Source organism: Cataglyphis hispanica, chromosome 11 (genome assembly GCF_021464435.1).
Source record: "Cataglyphis hispanica isolate Lineage 1 chromosome 11, ULB_Chis1_1.0, whole genome shotgun sequence".
Classification (NCBI taxonomy): domain Eukaryota; kingdom Metazoa; phylum Arthropoda; class Insecta; order Hymenoptera; family Formicidae; genus Cataglyphis; species Cataglyphis hispanica.
This window is the reverse complement of record NC_065964.1, coordinates 6,321,050-6,335,185: the sequence shown is the minus strand read 5'-3', so window position 1 is coordinate 6,335,185 and position 14,136 is coordinate 6,321,050. Positions and strand designations below refer to the sequence as shown.

General features: G+C 38.1%; 2 protein-coding genes across 4 annotated transcripts; one reads left to right on the top strand and one right to left on the bottom strand.

Annotated features, from left to right (window-relative positions):
• The first annotated feature begins 314 nt into the window (after positions 1–314).
• LOC126853164 (coiled-coil domain-containing protein 50) lies at positions 315–2,733 on the top strand. 2 transcript variants are annotated; one of them, XM_050598695.1, is made up of 5 exons: positions 315–595; positions 875–937; positions 1,332–1,449; positions 1,654–1,822; positions 1,938–2,733. In XM_050598695.1, exons 1-5 carry the CDS (start codon positions 505–507, stop codon positions 2,556–2,558), a joined length of 1,062 nt encoding a protein of 353 aa, XP_050454652.1. In that variant the 5' UTR covers positions 315–504; the 3' UTR covers positions 2,559–2,733. The 2 variants fall into 2 exon arrangements, with proteins under 2 accessions (XP_050454652.1, XP_050454653.1); XM_050598696.1 differs by having other exon boundaries at positions 321–595; positions 1,657–1,822.
• A 1,393-nt stretch (positions 2,734–4,126) lies between these two features.
• LOC126853144 (protein ELYS) lies at positions 4,127–13,860 on the bottom strand. 2 transcript variants are annotated; one of them, XM_050598636.1, is made up of 6 exons: positions 13,406–13,860; positions 12,870–13,247; positions 12,479–12,776; positions 6,100–12,090; positions 5,735–5,813; positions 4,127–5,556 (listed from the first exon to the last, which is right to left on the bottom strand). In XM_050598636.1, exons 1-6 carry the CDS (start codon positions 13,433–13,435, stop codon positions 5,376–5,378), a joined length of 6,957 nt encoding a protein of 2,318 aa, XP_050454593.1. In that variant the 5' UTR covers positions 13,436–13,860; the 3' UTR covers positions 4,127–5,375. The 2 variants fall into 2 exon arrangements, with proteins under 2 accessions (XP_050454593.1, XP_050454594.1); XM_050598637.1 differs by having other exon boundaries at positions 5,409–5,556; positions 5,739–5,813.
• Positions 13,861–14,136: the final 276 nt, after the last annotated feature.

The following is a 14,136-nucleotide window of genomic DNA, read 5'->3' as shown; positions in this document are numbered from 1 at the left end:
TATTTTAACACTTACTCTTTCTTTTTCTCTATACTTATATGTAATTTTTCAAAAAGGTGGGAAAAGGCAATTATAAGAACTAGCGCGGTATTTTGTATAGATTTAATAATAATAAATAAAAAATAAAAAGCATTTATATATATAAATTTTTAATGTATTACATTTTAAATTCATATATATGTCCATCCTGGCAAATCCATTCGATTAATCTCTTCTTTTCATTTCTGCGCAGAGAAACGAACTTTCTCAATTGCTAACGCATTCAAGTTCGGGAGAAAATTGTAAAACCATCATTCTCTGAGAACAGTGGACAGGAAAGGGGGGGCCTTTTTTCCCCTTCTGTGAAAGCCAAGCTTGGGATAGTTGGGATACGCGTCTGTATGTGTAGTACGTAGTACACATCGGTATTCGGGCATTCACTGTTCACTCTCGCGTTTCAAGATGGAGAGGAAACAACGCGCCCGCTCTCGCGTAAGGTGGTTGTAAATACAAGCGATATTGTCGATGATCTTGCGCGAGATCACCGAGAACGTGCTGATGGCGAAGTCCGTCCTGAGTTCGGACGGCCTGCCAAAGGCGGGTCGTGTAAACGAAGGTGAGAAAGAGACTGGTTTTTTCGTCCCTTCTAAAGGGGTGACGCACCTCTCCTGTCACAAGATTCTCCATTCGACTAGCGCTTTGTTTCTTTTTTGTCTTTCCTTTCTTTGCAAAAAAAGGAAAAAAAAAATCTTAGAATAGGACTAATATTCTTGTCTTTTAATTAACTGAAAGAGCGCGAGAAAGTCAATTAAGCGAGAAACTAATCTCGTTCTTGCGCGCGTCACGATTAGTCATTGCATTGGCATCCATACATTGTATTTGTGCGAATTTTCAGTGTGTCGTGAGTGGCTGGTGCACGAGGATGGGGCGTTGGCCTACCGGCTCCAGGATGAAGAAAGTACGTAAAAATCTTACGCATATGTTTGTCTTTTTCACGTGCGTAAAAAGTGCCAGATTTGTGCAGAGCTGTTTTAAGAATATCGTCTGTCCTAAACGCTGATAAATTTTGCTATCTGAGGGTGAGCTAAGATGATAAAAAATTTGTCTAAGTATCGAAACTATAATTAATATAAAAAAGAAAAGTGGCATTATGGGAAACAAGCTCGTTAAACTGAGACTGTGTATAGGGAGACTGCGGAGAATTATTTTGTGTTTATATGATTAGAAACAATTTTGGAAATATTATTAAGCGGAAAGAAAAAGAGCGCACAATATAACAGCTTTGCGCCTTTCATTGACTGTTTGTAAGAGGCTTATGTTAATGTGTGATTTTTTTGTTATACAACTTACAGTTAAGGAGCATTATACTAGTAACAAGACACGAAATGCACAGGTGAGGGAAGATGTGCCACGAGCCAGAGTCGAACAGGAACTGGAAGCATTGAGATATCAAAACTACATTCAACAACAGTTAGTAACATAATTGGTATAAAATATACGATTGCTTAAAATATTATATTAATTAAATTATTAAATATTACTTAAATATCTTCTTTTTTAACAGAAAAATTAAAAATTTTTTTATTACGTCTCTACAAAAAACAAAAATAAAACGTGAGTGTCCTGTTCTATTTTGATTGTTTTTTTTTTTTTATTTCTCTATTCATATTGTTGAAGGGAAGAGAGAGATGCACTTGTCGCGCGGCAAATTGCGCTTTCCTTGGAGCGAGAAGAGAGACAGAGAGAGCGCGAGCTTCAGGACCTGATGAGATTACAATTAAGATTAGGAGATGAAGCTATACAGCAGGACATTGAAAAGCGTATACAGGAAGAAAAAGATGAGGTAGTTACAAAATTTTGCTATTATATAAGCAATATTCTCGTTTTTATCATAGAAAACGACTCTATTACGATTAGCGAAACATTTGTACAAGCATTAAAGTTTTTTTACATGACAGGAATTGGCGAGGAAATTGCAGCAAGAAGAGAAAGGAGATCATCCGGACGGTCCGGGAGATGAGCAATTAATGTTGGATCAAAAATTGGCAATGGAAGCGCAGGACGCTGAATTGGCACGGATGCTTCAAGACAAAGAACGAGCAAAGGCACGTAAAGCGCGAGAAAGAGCGAGACAAAAAAAGCTGGAGCGCGAACGTTTGCAACAACAGCAACAGTTCGAAGAGCAGAATCTCGCAGCACGACCACCAAGACCAGACAAGTTAGACTTGAAGACTCCACCAGTCAAGAACCGAGTTCGTCATCCGGTCAATTATTCTCAGTATCCAGATCCCGAAGAGATCCAAACGTTGGAAGATCCTGTTGACGGTTCACAAGAAGTGGCGAATGTTGCGGCCATCATCGATCCCACTTATAACGCGCACCGTGGCACTTCCAGCAGCTCGAGCAGCACGATAAGTCCCGTTTATGCTTTGCCGACACCATCGCAAGAACAGATGATCGACGAAGCACCGTGTTACATGCCGATCCAAGGTCAGCGACGGAATCAAGCCCAATCGCCGTCCAACGCACATGAGGAGAAGCACAAGCGACGCGTTAAGGATGGATGTAAGCATCAGTGAAAGAGAGAGAAAGAGGGAAGCTGTGAGAGAGAAGAGAGAGTTAAAAAATTAGTATTTTTTAAATAAAATAAATTCTATCCTTTTTCTTTTTTTATTGCTATCTAACGATGACATAAGTTGATAAATAGCTCATTCATTTCTAAAAGGTTATCTAAAGAGATGCAATTTTATTATACATTGATGAATATATTTATTTGATACATATATTTACTTCTAGAAAATGAATCTCTCTCAGGATTTTTTGATTATTTTACACTAACAGAATTTACTGCCATATGTTATGCGATGATGTAATTCGCATTACACAAAGTGCCTTTTAAAGGGCATAAAAATTTGAAACGGCCTTGACACAAGTTGATAAATTATCTAGCAATATAAATTACAGTTACAATTATGATCTATTCAAATAGACATATTAAACCGTCCTCGATTTTATATTTATATTTCGTGTCCATAATTCTTACGAAATATATGACATTAGTATAAAAATTGCTTTATCAATGACAATGCTTTTCAATATTAAAGTTTTGACACCTTCAGCAAGAGAGTTGAAGCAAAAATAGATATTATACACAATCATAAAATGATTTGCAAGAGATATATATTGTGATGCATACTTAGATGTGGCAAAAAAAAAGAAAAAATAGTAACAATGTATAAATGTTGATTGACTGTAAAAGTTTACCACCGAGTTTCATAATTCGTAGATGACTAATGTACAACTAATGTAATTGAAACGCATGAGCAAATCGTGATAAAAAATTAAATATTTTTTCCCGAGTTGCACTTTAATGTTTAAGCAATCGAGTTTAAAAAGAATCTCTTGTATTATCGATACGTTCGATTTGTTCCTGCAGATATGTTTCCGCTACACACCATACACAGGAATTCTTTAGATGATATGCGATATTAAATTAGTTATATAATAAAACTACTTATAATTCTCTTTTATAATTAATAAGGTAGAATGTAAAGAATAACAACACTGCCAAAGATAACACTTTAATGTGCTGGCCTTTAAACGAATAAAAGAAAGTGTTTATTAAAGAAGCCGCGCGCCTTATGCGTGTATAAAGATCTATAAATCTATATCAAGCGAATGTTACGTATTGCAATCTTTTCCCCTGAATTTCAAAACATGATATGAGCAAGCTTCTCAAGGGAAATGTTACAATGTAAGAAAATGCCATGAAAGAGTTATCATTGTTATTTTCTTCTTTCCCTGTCTCGAAAAAAATATGTTTAACTATTTATAATTTTAAAACGACACACATTTATAAAATGTTGTCAGAATTTATTTGTTATTAATTTTCGATTATTATAATATACTCGACCTTGTTCATACACGCACGCATGCACACGTATAATACACACGTACACAATATATTATTCACTAATTTATATAAGGACTATTCGCGAAAGAATCGGAATCTGTATTGATAGCTTCAAGTAATATTCTTCATATGTATATTTTATATATATATATACGAAAACTAATTTATAATGTATATTTTTGTGGTGATTGGAGTTTTTTTCTTTTTTTTTTATATATATATATATATCATGTATTACTTTCTTTTACATTTATTGTATTATACATGAGTACATTAATAAATTATTTACAAAGATATGATACATTTTGCTTTTTTTGCCGGAAAGATATTATAGAAATTATATGCAAGATGTAGCAGAGAGAGAATTCTGCGCTAGAAAATCAAATTCTAGAGGTATTAACATAAAAAAAATCTATTCACAGCGGGTCCTCCAAAAAAGAGCGTACATAAAACGGAATGAATACTACTGTGAGCGTTAGAGAAAAAAACGATATTGATACAATTTCAATGATAGTTTATCATTTAAGTTTATATTTTCGAGAAGCGACAGATTCAATCGTAGCTTGTTAGAATAATATATTCGAAATTTAAATGAAATAGCATCTGTCCATACAACTGACACGCAGCATGTGGCACAATTTAAATGACTTTTACAGGCATATGGATTGCTAAAACAAACTTCGCATGAGAATTACATGCATATATTTTTTTTTTGTTTCTTAAATATATTTCTAATCAATATCGCGCGTACTAGCATATATTTCAAGTACTGCCGCTACAGTCGATAACACACAACCACAACTTAAAATATATCCCAATTTAAACAAAGAAAAGAAAATTGCTTTGTCTCTCTAATTAACCAGATATACTATCGAGACAAGTTCAGTTGTTCGCGGGAAAAAAAGAAGAAAACAAAATTGAATAAAACATCGATAACGTAAATTTGATATCTCTACAAAATAACATCGAAAGATAACAAAACTTCTTCTCGTTTCCATATGTGGTCCCAGCGAAATGCACGAAATCTTTCACTTTATAAGACAATTGATCAATTAAAAACATTTAATATTAATTTATCGCTTAAACATCTAATCCAATGATTCAATCTATCTTCATTCGTCAAATATTTGTGATTGTTTATATATCAGCGAAAAATTACTTTGTACTATATCCCAGCAGAGAACATAGAAACTGAAACTAATCGACAATTTTACGCTCGTAAAATGTGTTTCATAATATTTCTTTTATTTCTGTATCAGGATAGAAAAAATTTTAAATATTCACTATACGCCTACAATTGTTAAAAATTAAAGTTTGCTAAGATTAATCCTACAGACAATTTTGACGCATAAACGCATATCACGAGAATACAAGAAAATATTGGAATTTAAAGAAAAACGTAAAATAAATTTGAATTTAATGAAAGCTGTAGGTCGAAAATACGCGATAAATCATGAGAACTTTTTCGCGGAAAATTTTCTGTTTAATCTGTTGTACTTTTGAATTTTTTATGTATGAGGAATTTTGTTCGATATCGGGATCTGAAATTTTTTACAATCAAACGAGAGTAACGGCCAGGCTGGACAATGTCGTGAGGTTTCTGGATAGCTGACTGTGATTCTCCCTTTTCCTGGTCAGAACTCGGTATGAACGAGCTTAGCTTTCTATAAAAGATAAACACACAGTAAAAAATAAAATGATTTATACCCTCTCGAGTATAATTTTCAAAATTTTAAATATAAACGATTGAAAAGCGTAAAAGAGGAAGAAAAAGAGAGAGAAAGAGAGAATACAGTTACGGCATAAGAAAATGTTCGTATTGATCAATTAATGAATAGTGACCTACGATGTTGATTCGGAGAAATACTTTTGGATTTGGTTTGGGGCGGTGAAAATACATAATTCGGAACCTTCCCAATCTCTGCAAATTAAAAATTACAATCTTATATCAAACGGATATCTATTGCTTCACAAAAGTGAATAGCATTATGTCACAGTAAACTCTAACAGAATAAATAATTTAACTATATATCTAAACTAAACTAACTATAAATTATCAGAATTAAATTATAGATTGTTTACTTATTGTTAATGTTATTATAGAAAATATCTTTTGTAGTACAAAATCTACAAATATTCTGTATACAGAATGCAGTGTGTGTTCTCTGTGACGCAAGACCATTCATCTGATAATTCATCAAAATTACCTTTCTCATCCAATGGCATATCCGTCTTCTCCGGCTGTGAGAAGGTAAACAGATTGCTAGACTCTTGACTCGTGTCGATTTTGCGCGGTCTACCTCGTTTCCGCTTTATCGTATCCTGCTTTGTACCTTCCTTGACCGTTGTGGTCGACGCCGTTCTTCTTTTCGACACGATATTATTTTGTGCAACTCCGCTTTCCACCTGTTCGCCCTCCTGAGATCTTACTCTGTCCTCGCTCTCGGCCGGTTCTTCCACTATCGGCTCCACTGCGATGTTTCTCGCGCGAATGTTTCTGATCCTCTTCTTCACGTCTTTGTGCGTCACGTCTGCGCTGGATGCTCTTCTCTCTCTGGTGTTACCTTGCGCAGCCTCCTTCTGGGCAGATCTCGTCTCCCTCACCGGGCTAAGAATCTTCTCCAATTCCTCTGGGATTGACTGTATCGACGCGCTTCGACTGCGCGTGTTTCTCGTCAATGGCATGTTAACAATGTCTGACGTATTTTTCGCGACGGAACTCCTAAGTGTCCTCGATTTCTCCTCCGATGGCTCGGCAACTTCCGGAATAATTTCTTTTATTATGCTACTGGATCTTCTCCTCCTGCCAGTCTGCATTGTGATCTCCTTAGGCACTGAATTGCCGCGTCTTCGGCTTGTCTTAGTCTCCTTAAAATCCTCCTCCTTCTCTGGTGTTATCTTCTTGTCCAAACCCCTTGCGGACAATCTTGAGGAAGATCTGCTCGTCGTTGTTTTGTTCGTATCGGACGACACCGAGGACTTTCTTGTGCGCAAGGATCTCTTTCTCGTACTCTTGTCCTCTTTATCGTCGCTCGTCAGCTTCGCGGGACTCCTCGGTGCATCTTCCTGTAATTCTTTTCTCGTACTAGAAGAGCTAAGTCTCGTACTTCTCTTCACTGATAGCTCGTCCTTGATGCTCTCGGAGTCGCTATCTTTCTCGATCCGAAGAGTCTTCTTCGCCGATGTAGATCTGAGATTTCTTTTAACTGACGGCGACACGTCAGAACTTCCCAATTCCGTCGTAGATCTTTCGAGGTTTTCGTCCGTCACAAGTGAGTTCATTAGCACGTCCTTAACGAGAGAACTTGCTCTTCGGCTGCGTAACGATCTTCCCGACGGAGAACTTGTCTCTAATGTTGTTATCGAACAAGCTCTTCTTAATCGCGGTGATAAAGGATAATTTTGCATCGATAAGTCTGATGTAATTGAAGTCATCCTTTGTAATAGAGGAGCTTCTTCAGAGTTTGTACTCCGTGAAGGTGAATCCTTCGTCATTGAACTCGCTCTCAGTGATCGCGGAGGCCTTTTGGTTTTATTGCGCGATGAAGAATTCGTCATCACATCTTTCATCATCGGACTTCCTCTTCGCAGACGAGTGATTCTTTCTGGTTCCACTTGTTGCAACGAGATATCTATCGTTTTATCTTTTATCATTGAATCCGCTAAAGGTGATCTAGTAATTTGTATATATGGGATATTCTCCGATTCCATATGCTTCCATTTGTTCTTCAAGGAACTTTCAGCCTTCGATAGTTTCTCTTGACATTCGGTCGATTCAGTTTTGTTGTTGTTTACTTTCGAAGAATCATTTATATTAGTTATCATACCGTTATCATCGGCATCAAATTGCGATGTAACTTTAACGACGTCTTTCTTCGAGACACTCCCTTTCCCATCTGATTTCTTTTCATCATTTTGATTTTTCTCCGCTTCGATATTCTGTGCCTTCGATTCTTCGATTTCTCTAATATTGGAATCGGATTCATCGTCCGTAATATTCGACATATCGTAAAATATATTTTCCGAATGAACGGTCTGCATTGAATGTTCCTTCTTTCCATCGTTATCTGTCTTATCGGATATCATCGGCGTCGCGCTTCTGCCACTCTTAACGGACTCGTCGTCGGTGAAGTCGATATCAGCCATTACTTGCGTTACTGATTCCCGCAGGCCATTAGATTTCGCGACGCCGTATCCTTCCGTTTCGTATCTCGGAGTTTCGGATAAATGGGGAACGGAAATTCTGTCTTCCGATTGCGTTTCCTCTACATTCGTGGATAGACTCTCGAACGTTTCCTCGTGTTCGTCCTCGTCCTCTTCGTCATCCCGCAACCGAATTAATTCGTTATCGGATTCATCCAAGACGATCAAATTCGATTCGGAGACCTTCTCAGATAATACGGGCTGTTCTTCGCAAGGATTTCGTAAGCTTTCCTCCCTCGCGATGTTTCCATTATTGTATTTGCTTTCGCTCTTGCTTTCAGTTTTGTTCTGCAATACGTCTTTTTCTAAACTATCTCGTCGTTCTACAAAATCACTTCTATCGTAATTAGATTGTTCATCACTTAGATTCTTCATGGACTCACTTGGCACGCTAAGATCCTCTCTTATTACATGTACGTTGCTTATAAATGATCCCGATTCCACGTCCTTAACGTTGTCATCTTGATCGACTTTTATTGCTCGCTTAACAAATGTCTGAGAAACTATACTTTTCGCCAGTGGCGTAGATGAAATGGTAAATTTGTTGTAACTATCTCTTTCTAATCTCCATTCCAACGGACTAGCGCGTCCTGGTGTCCTTGGGTAACTAATGTCGACGTTACTGTCGGAGGACAGTATGGTGGTTGAATAAACAGAGGCTGATTGTGATGAGCTGCAGCTCTTTGATGTATTCTCTTCAGCAATTAACGAGATCGTGGCGGATAAATTTGCGGATGTTCCGCTCGCTTTCTTCGCGCAAGATTCTTGTAATGACTCTACGGATAAGGCACTTCTTCGGAGGCTAGGTCGCGGACGGGCATAGCAATAGATTTTGCTGGAGGTAATACTGCTAGTGTCGCTCAGGATCGCGCTTTCATAGTATGCCGACTTGTTTGGACTGAGGGACATGTCATTGTTTGCGTTTGTCTTTAAGGAAACGTTGACGCTATCGCCGCCTGCTTCCTCTTCTACCTTCTTCTCTTCGATTTCCTCTTCTTCTTCCTCCTTCTCCTCTTCTTCTTCATAAGTCAAGACTTTTTTAGATTGATTAATATTGAATCGTATTTGTCTATTGATTTTCTTTTCGTTCTGAGACAATCCATCGGCAATGTCTTCCCTCTGGAGTGTCGCAACACTGGATGATGTCGAGTTCCTTGCAAGTTGTCTGATTTTTAGAATTGATTGCGGTGTCTCTGGAACATTATCTTTGTTCGTGCATGCGTTAAATTTGCGTTCTACCAGAGGTGTCTCAAAGGCCGCTGTCAATTTCGATTCTTTCAAATCTAATTTATTTAACGAGACGTTCTCATCTGATAATTTTCGGCGTTTTGCGCTGTCCGGCATGTCACCCACATCTGCGTTCTTCTCGTCGTAGATCTGATCAATTCTACGTTTGTTATTGCGACTCTTATGCACTAATGTCGGGAATGATACACAATTCATATTCGCCCCGTTATTGTTAAACTTGAGGGACATGCATGGTACGCTGACAAACGGAACTTGATATTTCTCATTACGAAGATAGGTCTCCCTAGCCTTCGCAATCACCGTCTCATATATATTTCGTAGCCTATCATGACTCTTTCGATGCGACATTGGTCTAGAATAACGTGCTTTTAGATCTATGTCTGAGCTGGTCGCGGTTAATCCGTTTGTAGAGAATTGCTTCGTGACATCGGGCAAAGTCATGTTGTATGCGTCGAGCATATTGAATGACATGGATTGTATATCTTTTGTAAAATTCGATTGGTATTGCCGAATCGAATGATTGCCGATTGCTTCCGTATAACGGCACCGTTGCAAATAATACAAAAATCGCAAATCTTCAGTTTTATTCTCCTCGAGAAATTTGACAAACACCTCCTCTTCCTCGGTGTCCAGCGCCAGATGCAGAATCTCATTGAGTTTGCCGTACTTCTTGCACGCCCGGAAGAAACAAACTAGCAGCTGTTCGTAATGACAGGGTGGCCGGCGATGAAAGGCCGATTGCACAAGACCGTGTTCCACTGAGAGACTTACAGCCACACCTTGTTCGTCTAAGGAGGACAAAGGAGGCTTCCTCACGCGGAGGTATACGAGCGCGAGTTTGTGCTGATTATTGCGCACCAAGGTGCGCAGTATGAGTCTGTGGTGCCAATCCTTAACATCGGAATCGGAAATTAACTGACCGGTCATTGTGTCAAGGAATTCCTGATAGTTCTCGTGATCGAGCAGCCAAAACGCCTGAGTAAGTTTGATAAGACTAGGTGTCATCTTGAACGCAGACGGATACTTGATCAGCTGCTTCACCGCGGGATACAACCGCTGTAACAGCATCGCCTGCAAATCCATCAAGAGATAAATTGTGATCTGATGCTTGCAGCTGATCTCATTCGCTTCGGTCTGATGATAATCAGTTAAATAACTGCGTAGCAAAGACTGCAGCGACGGCGGTGGATAACAGCCGCCCGTGGCAGTGCCGCCCTCTCTTTCCCATTGTGCTTTCAACATAGAACATTCGCGCGTTATCAATTCATCGATGAATAGATCCTGTTCATTTTCATTGCCGCTATTGTCTTTCTGAAACTGTGCTCGTTTCTCTTTGTAAAGCGCCGAGAGCCTCTCATAAGGATAAGGTATTCTTAGTGCTAAAGAGATAGGCAAAGTGCTTTCATCTTCCTCCTCCAAGTCTTGTGTTTCGGGCAACAACCCCACATCATAGAACCAAAGAAGTACTTGAAAATACGTAGATACGCGTTTCAATGTCCTTCGTTGTTTCTTTAAGTCTGTCACCGCAGACGATAATTTACTCACCACACTAGACAGGCACTCCAACTGCTGCGAGCAAAACCGCAGGTTTTTTACGTCGGCCTCGCCGATGCTGCTACCCGATTGATCGAACAGAGGAACGCAGAGCCGATCAGCGATCATTTTTATCGTAGAAGCTCTCTGAATGCCCCATTTGAGGAAAGTAGGATACAAGTAAGAGGCACTACCATCTGACCACTCTACGGCGCATTTTACCAGAAAGGTGGACCACCGTTGCTCCAAGCAAAGCGATAACAACATTTCCCGTTGCGCGTTCTGATCGCTGGCAAATGTGAATTCCGAGTTAAATGGCACCAACCCAACAGAGAGACATCTATGGAACGTTTCAGACGGCTGTATTAGTATACTCGGACCAGCCATAGCCATTTCGCGCAGTAGATCTGCTTGAATGCCGCGAGTCATCCAGAATGTTAGTCTCTTCGAACTCAACTCCACCCATTCGAGCGACAAGGAATTGGGATAGAATAATTCTTCAGGTGAATTCGGGCCCAAGCTGGGAAACTCTTGCAAACTGAGTGGAACATACGCGAAACTTATCACCTGATTGTCCGTGTTTTGCGCGTCTAATCGCGTGCGATATGTCGCTAATATGCTATTTGGATTCTGACACTCATTAATAGTGCGCGGCATCTGTTCTTTGTACCATTGATTTAGATCAAACAACAACATTCTTTCATCGGTGGTGATGAGCAACAGATTATCCTCGCCTCTTCTGACGCTTGACTCCGTCTGTTCAGAATTGGACTCTCTCTCGACAGTGCACAAGCCAACGATCCTATCTCCCTCGCTTAATTCCGACTCAAACTTGAGACTGGGATCGTCTTCCAGGTTGAAATACAAGTTGACATCTCTGTCATAATATTTTCTCTCAAATAACATGGCGTACATTCGCAATACCGGTGGTGTTCTCGATAACTCATCTTGAAATACTACCCACAAATAATAAAACGGTCTAGGATCATCTGTAGGTTCTAGCAAGGCCAGATGCGTGACTGCCATATTATCATCGATAGGTGCGCTAATCCATCTTATAGAACCGTCATTTTGCCAAATTATCACTCTGCCTAAGCAGCCAGAGATTAAACAACCGATCTTCACAGAACTAATAATTGCAGTGGTCAAACTCTCATTGAGTAAAGGAGATGATTCGAAATCTTCTCTATTAAAACCAATGTGCTTTTCTATACCTAGAAACAACAAAGAAATTATTGATTTTATATAATTATATAAAACTTTAACTTTTCCTACAAATAGCAAAATTAAAAAAAAGTTATTCTTATTAATTTCATTATTTATAATAATTATAATAAAAAAGCCTATCAACAGTTTTTGTTATAATTCATTTATAAATAAATATATTATTATGTGAATAATGATACACTATGTGAATAAATCAGCTGTCATATAAACTATGACAACAGATAATAGGCTTTAAAGTTTCTAAGCTCATTCGAGAGATAACGAGATAACAAGATCTCTTTTCATTATTGGCATGATAAGGGTTTATCATTTAAGTGATAATCATTATGATAATGAATTCTTAGTACTTGACAATTATTTTACATTTATACTTACGTCTATTCAACAAATTGTAAGCAGCATGTTTTTCCCGATTGGACTGATGCCTGCCGACAATTTGTTTCGATGATAGAAAATCCAATTCCGCTGGTGACATTTCATCCATAACAGAGGATAAATCGTATATGTCCCATGTATGTCTTCGAAGATCAATCATGATATGCTGAAGATTACGCAAGACTACACAAGCTATTCCATCCATCTCATTTAGTACATTATCCAATCTTTTATCATTGAACTCTTCCCATTCTGCACCACCTGACACAACACATACTTGTTCCACACCGCATGGCATCTGTAAAGTATAATGTAAGTACAAAAAAAAATAATTTTTATATTTTTCTTTTTAAATAAAATTTTTTCTTAAACAATGCTGAATTGATATTACATGAATTGCTCTCAAGACACGAGATGTTGTACAGTCAAATATACACAATAACCCAAAGGAATCTTTTAATTTGTTCGCACAGTTATCTATTCCAACCAGCAGCAGCGGAAATTCTCCAGATTGTGCAGGAAAATAAGAAACTGATGTTACAATCCCACGAAATGTCCAACTGCTAATACTTTCCCCTATTTTTACATTGAAGACTACTAGGCGGCAGCCATAACTCAGCCATGCATATGTTACATTATGTAGAAATCCTCCACGGCACTCGCTATCACTATTATGCTCTTGGGAGATTACAGACTGGCCATGCTCCTCAATCTCTGAATTTCTCAATCGATTTGACACAGGAAATTGTAGGTTCACGATCCTGCGAATCTGCACGAGAAAACAGAGATTTATTGAAAGATTTATCGGGAAAAAATTATCGAATAGAATCCATTTTTTTCATAAAATGCTTAAAGTAGAGAAACGTTAATCGAGAATTTATAATTTATATTATCGATAATCGAATTTTGTAAAATAATGCATTATACCTCGCAATTGACTTCCTCCAGCTCCTTCATTTTTCACGTGAGCTACCGAGATATTATCGGTGAAAATTGCATTTAAAAAAAAATCTCGCGGTACGAAAGAGAGGTTATACTGGCGCCAAACTTTACTGTTCCCTCGTAAGATCGTTCATGAGATACATAACAGATGAAATTGCGTATTGCAAGCACAATTTAAGCAGGAGCGATTTATCCAGAAGAATAATTTGGAATCGGTACTACGAAAATAATATTATTTCTTATTCGTTTGGCTACTCGCGCGTGCGAGCACACATTTTGAAACCGCGAATTCTACTACACAACTGCGAAATACGTTAAGCACTGTTCCCAACTGCATCTTTTTTGCGGGATAACAGCGAGAGATACCGCACGTGGATCACCTTATTGATTATTTCGGCAAATAAGTAAAATGTTATGCAGAATATATTAATTGCGCATTCAAGAAATGCTCTTTAGAGGGAGGTTCATAATAATTTAACACATATAAAGACGTGAAGTAAAAGCATTCTGTATTTCGTATCGTCAATAATTTTTGATTATATGCTAGAGAGAGAAAAAGAGATATCCCTGACTCTCTCACTCTAACATGAAGTCAGACGCATTTTGAGGGCAAACTTGGAGCATGCGCATCGTATCTAGATATTCCTACATCAAAGGTTTACTAATTTGAGATCTAATAAATTATTATAAATGCACCTCACACTGCACAGATTTTA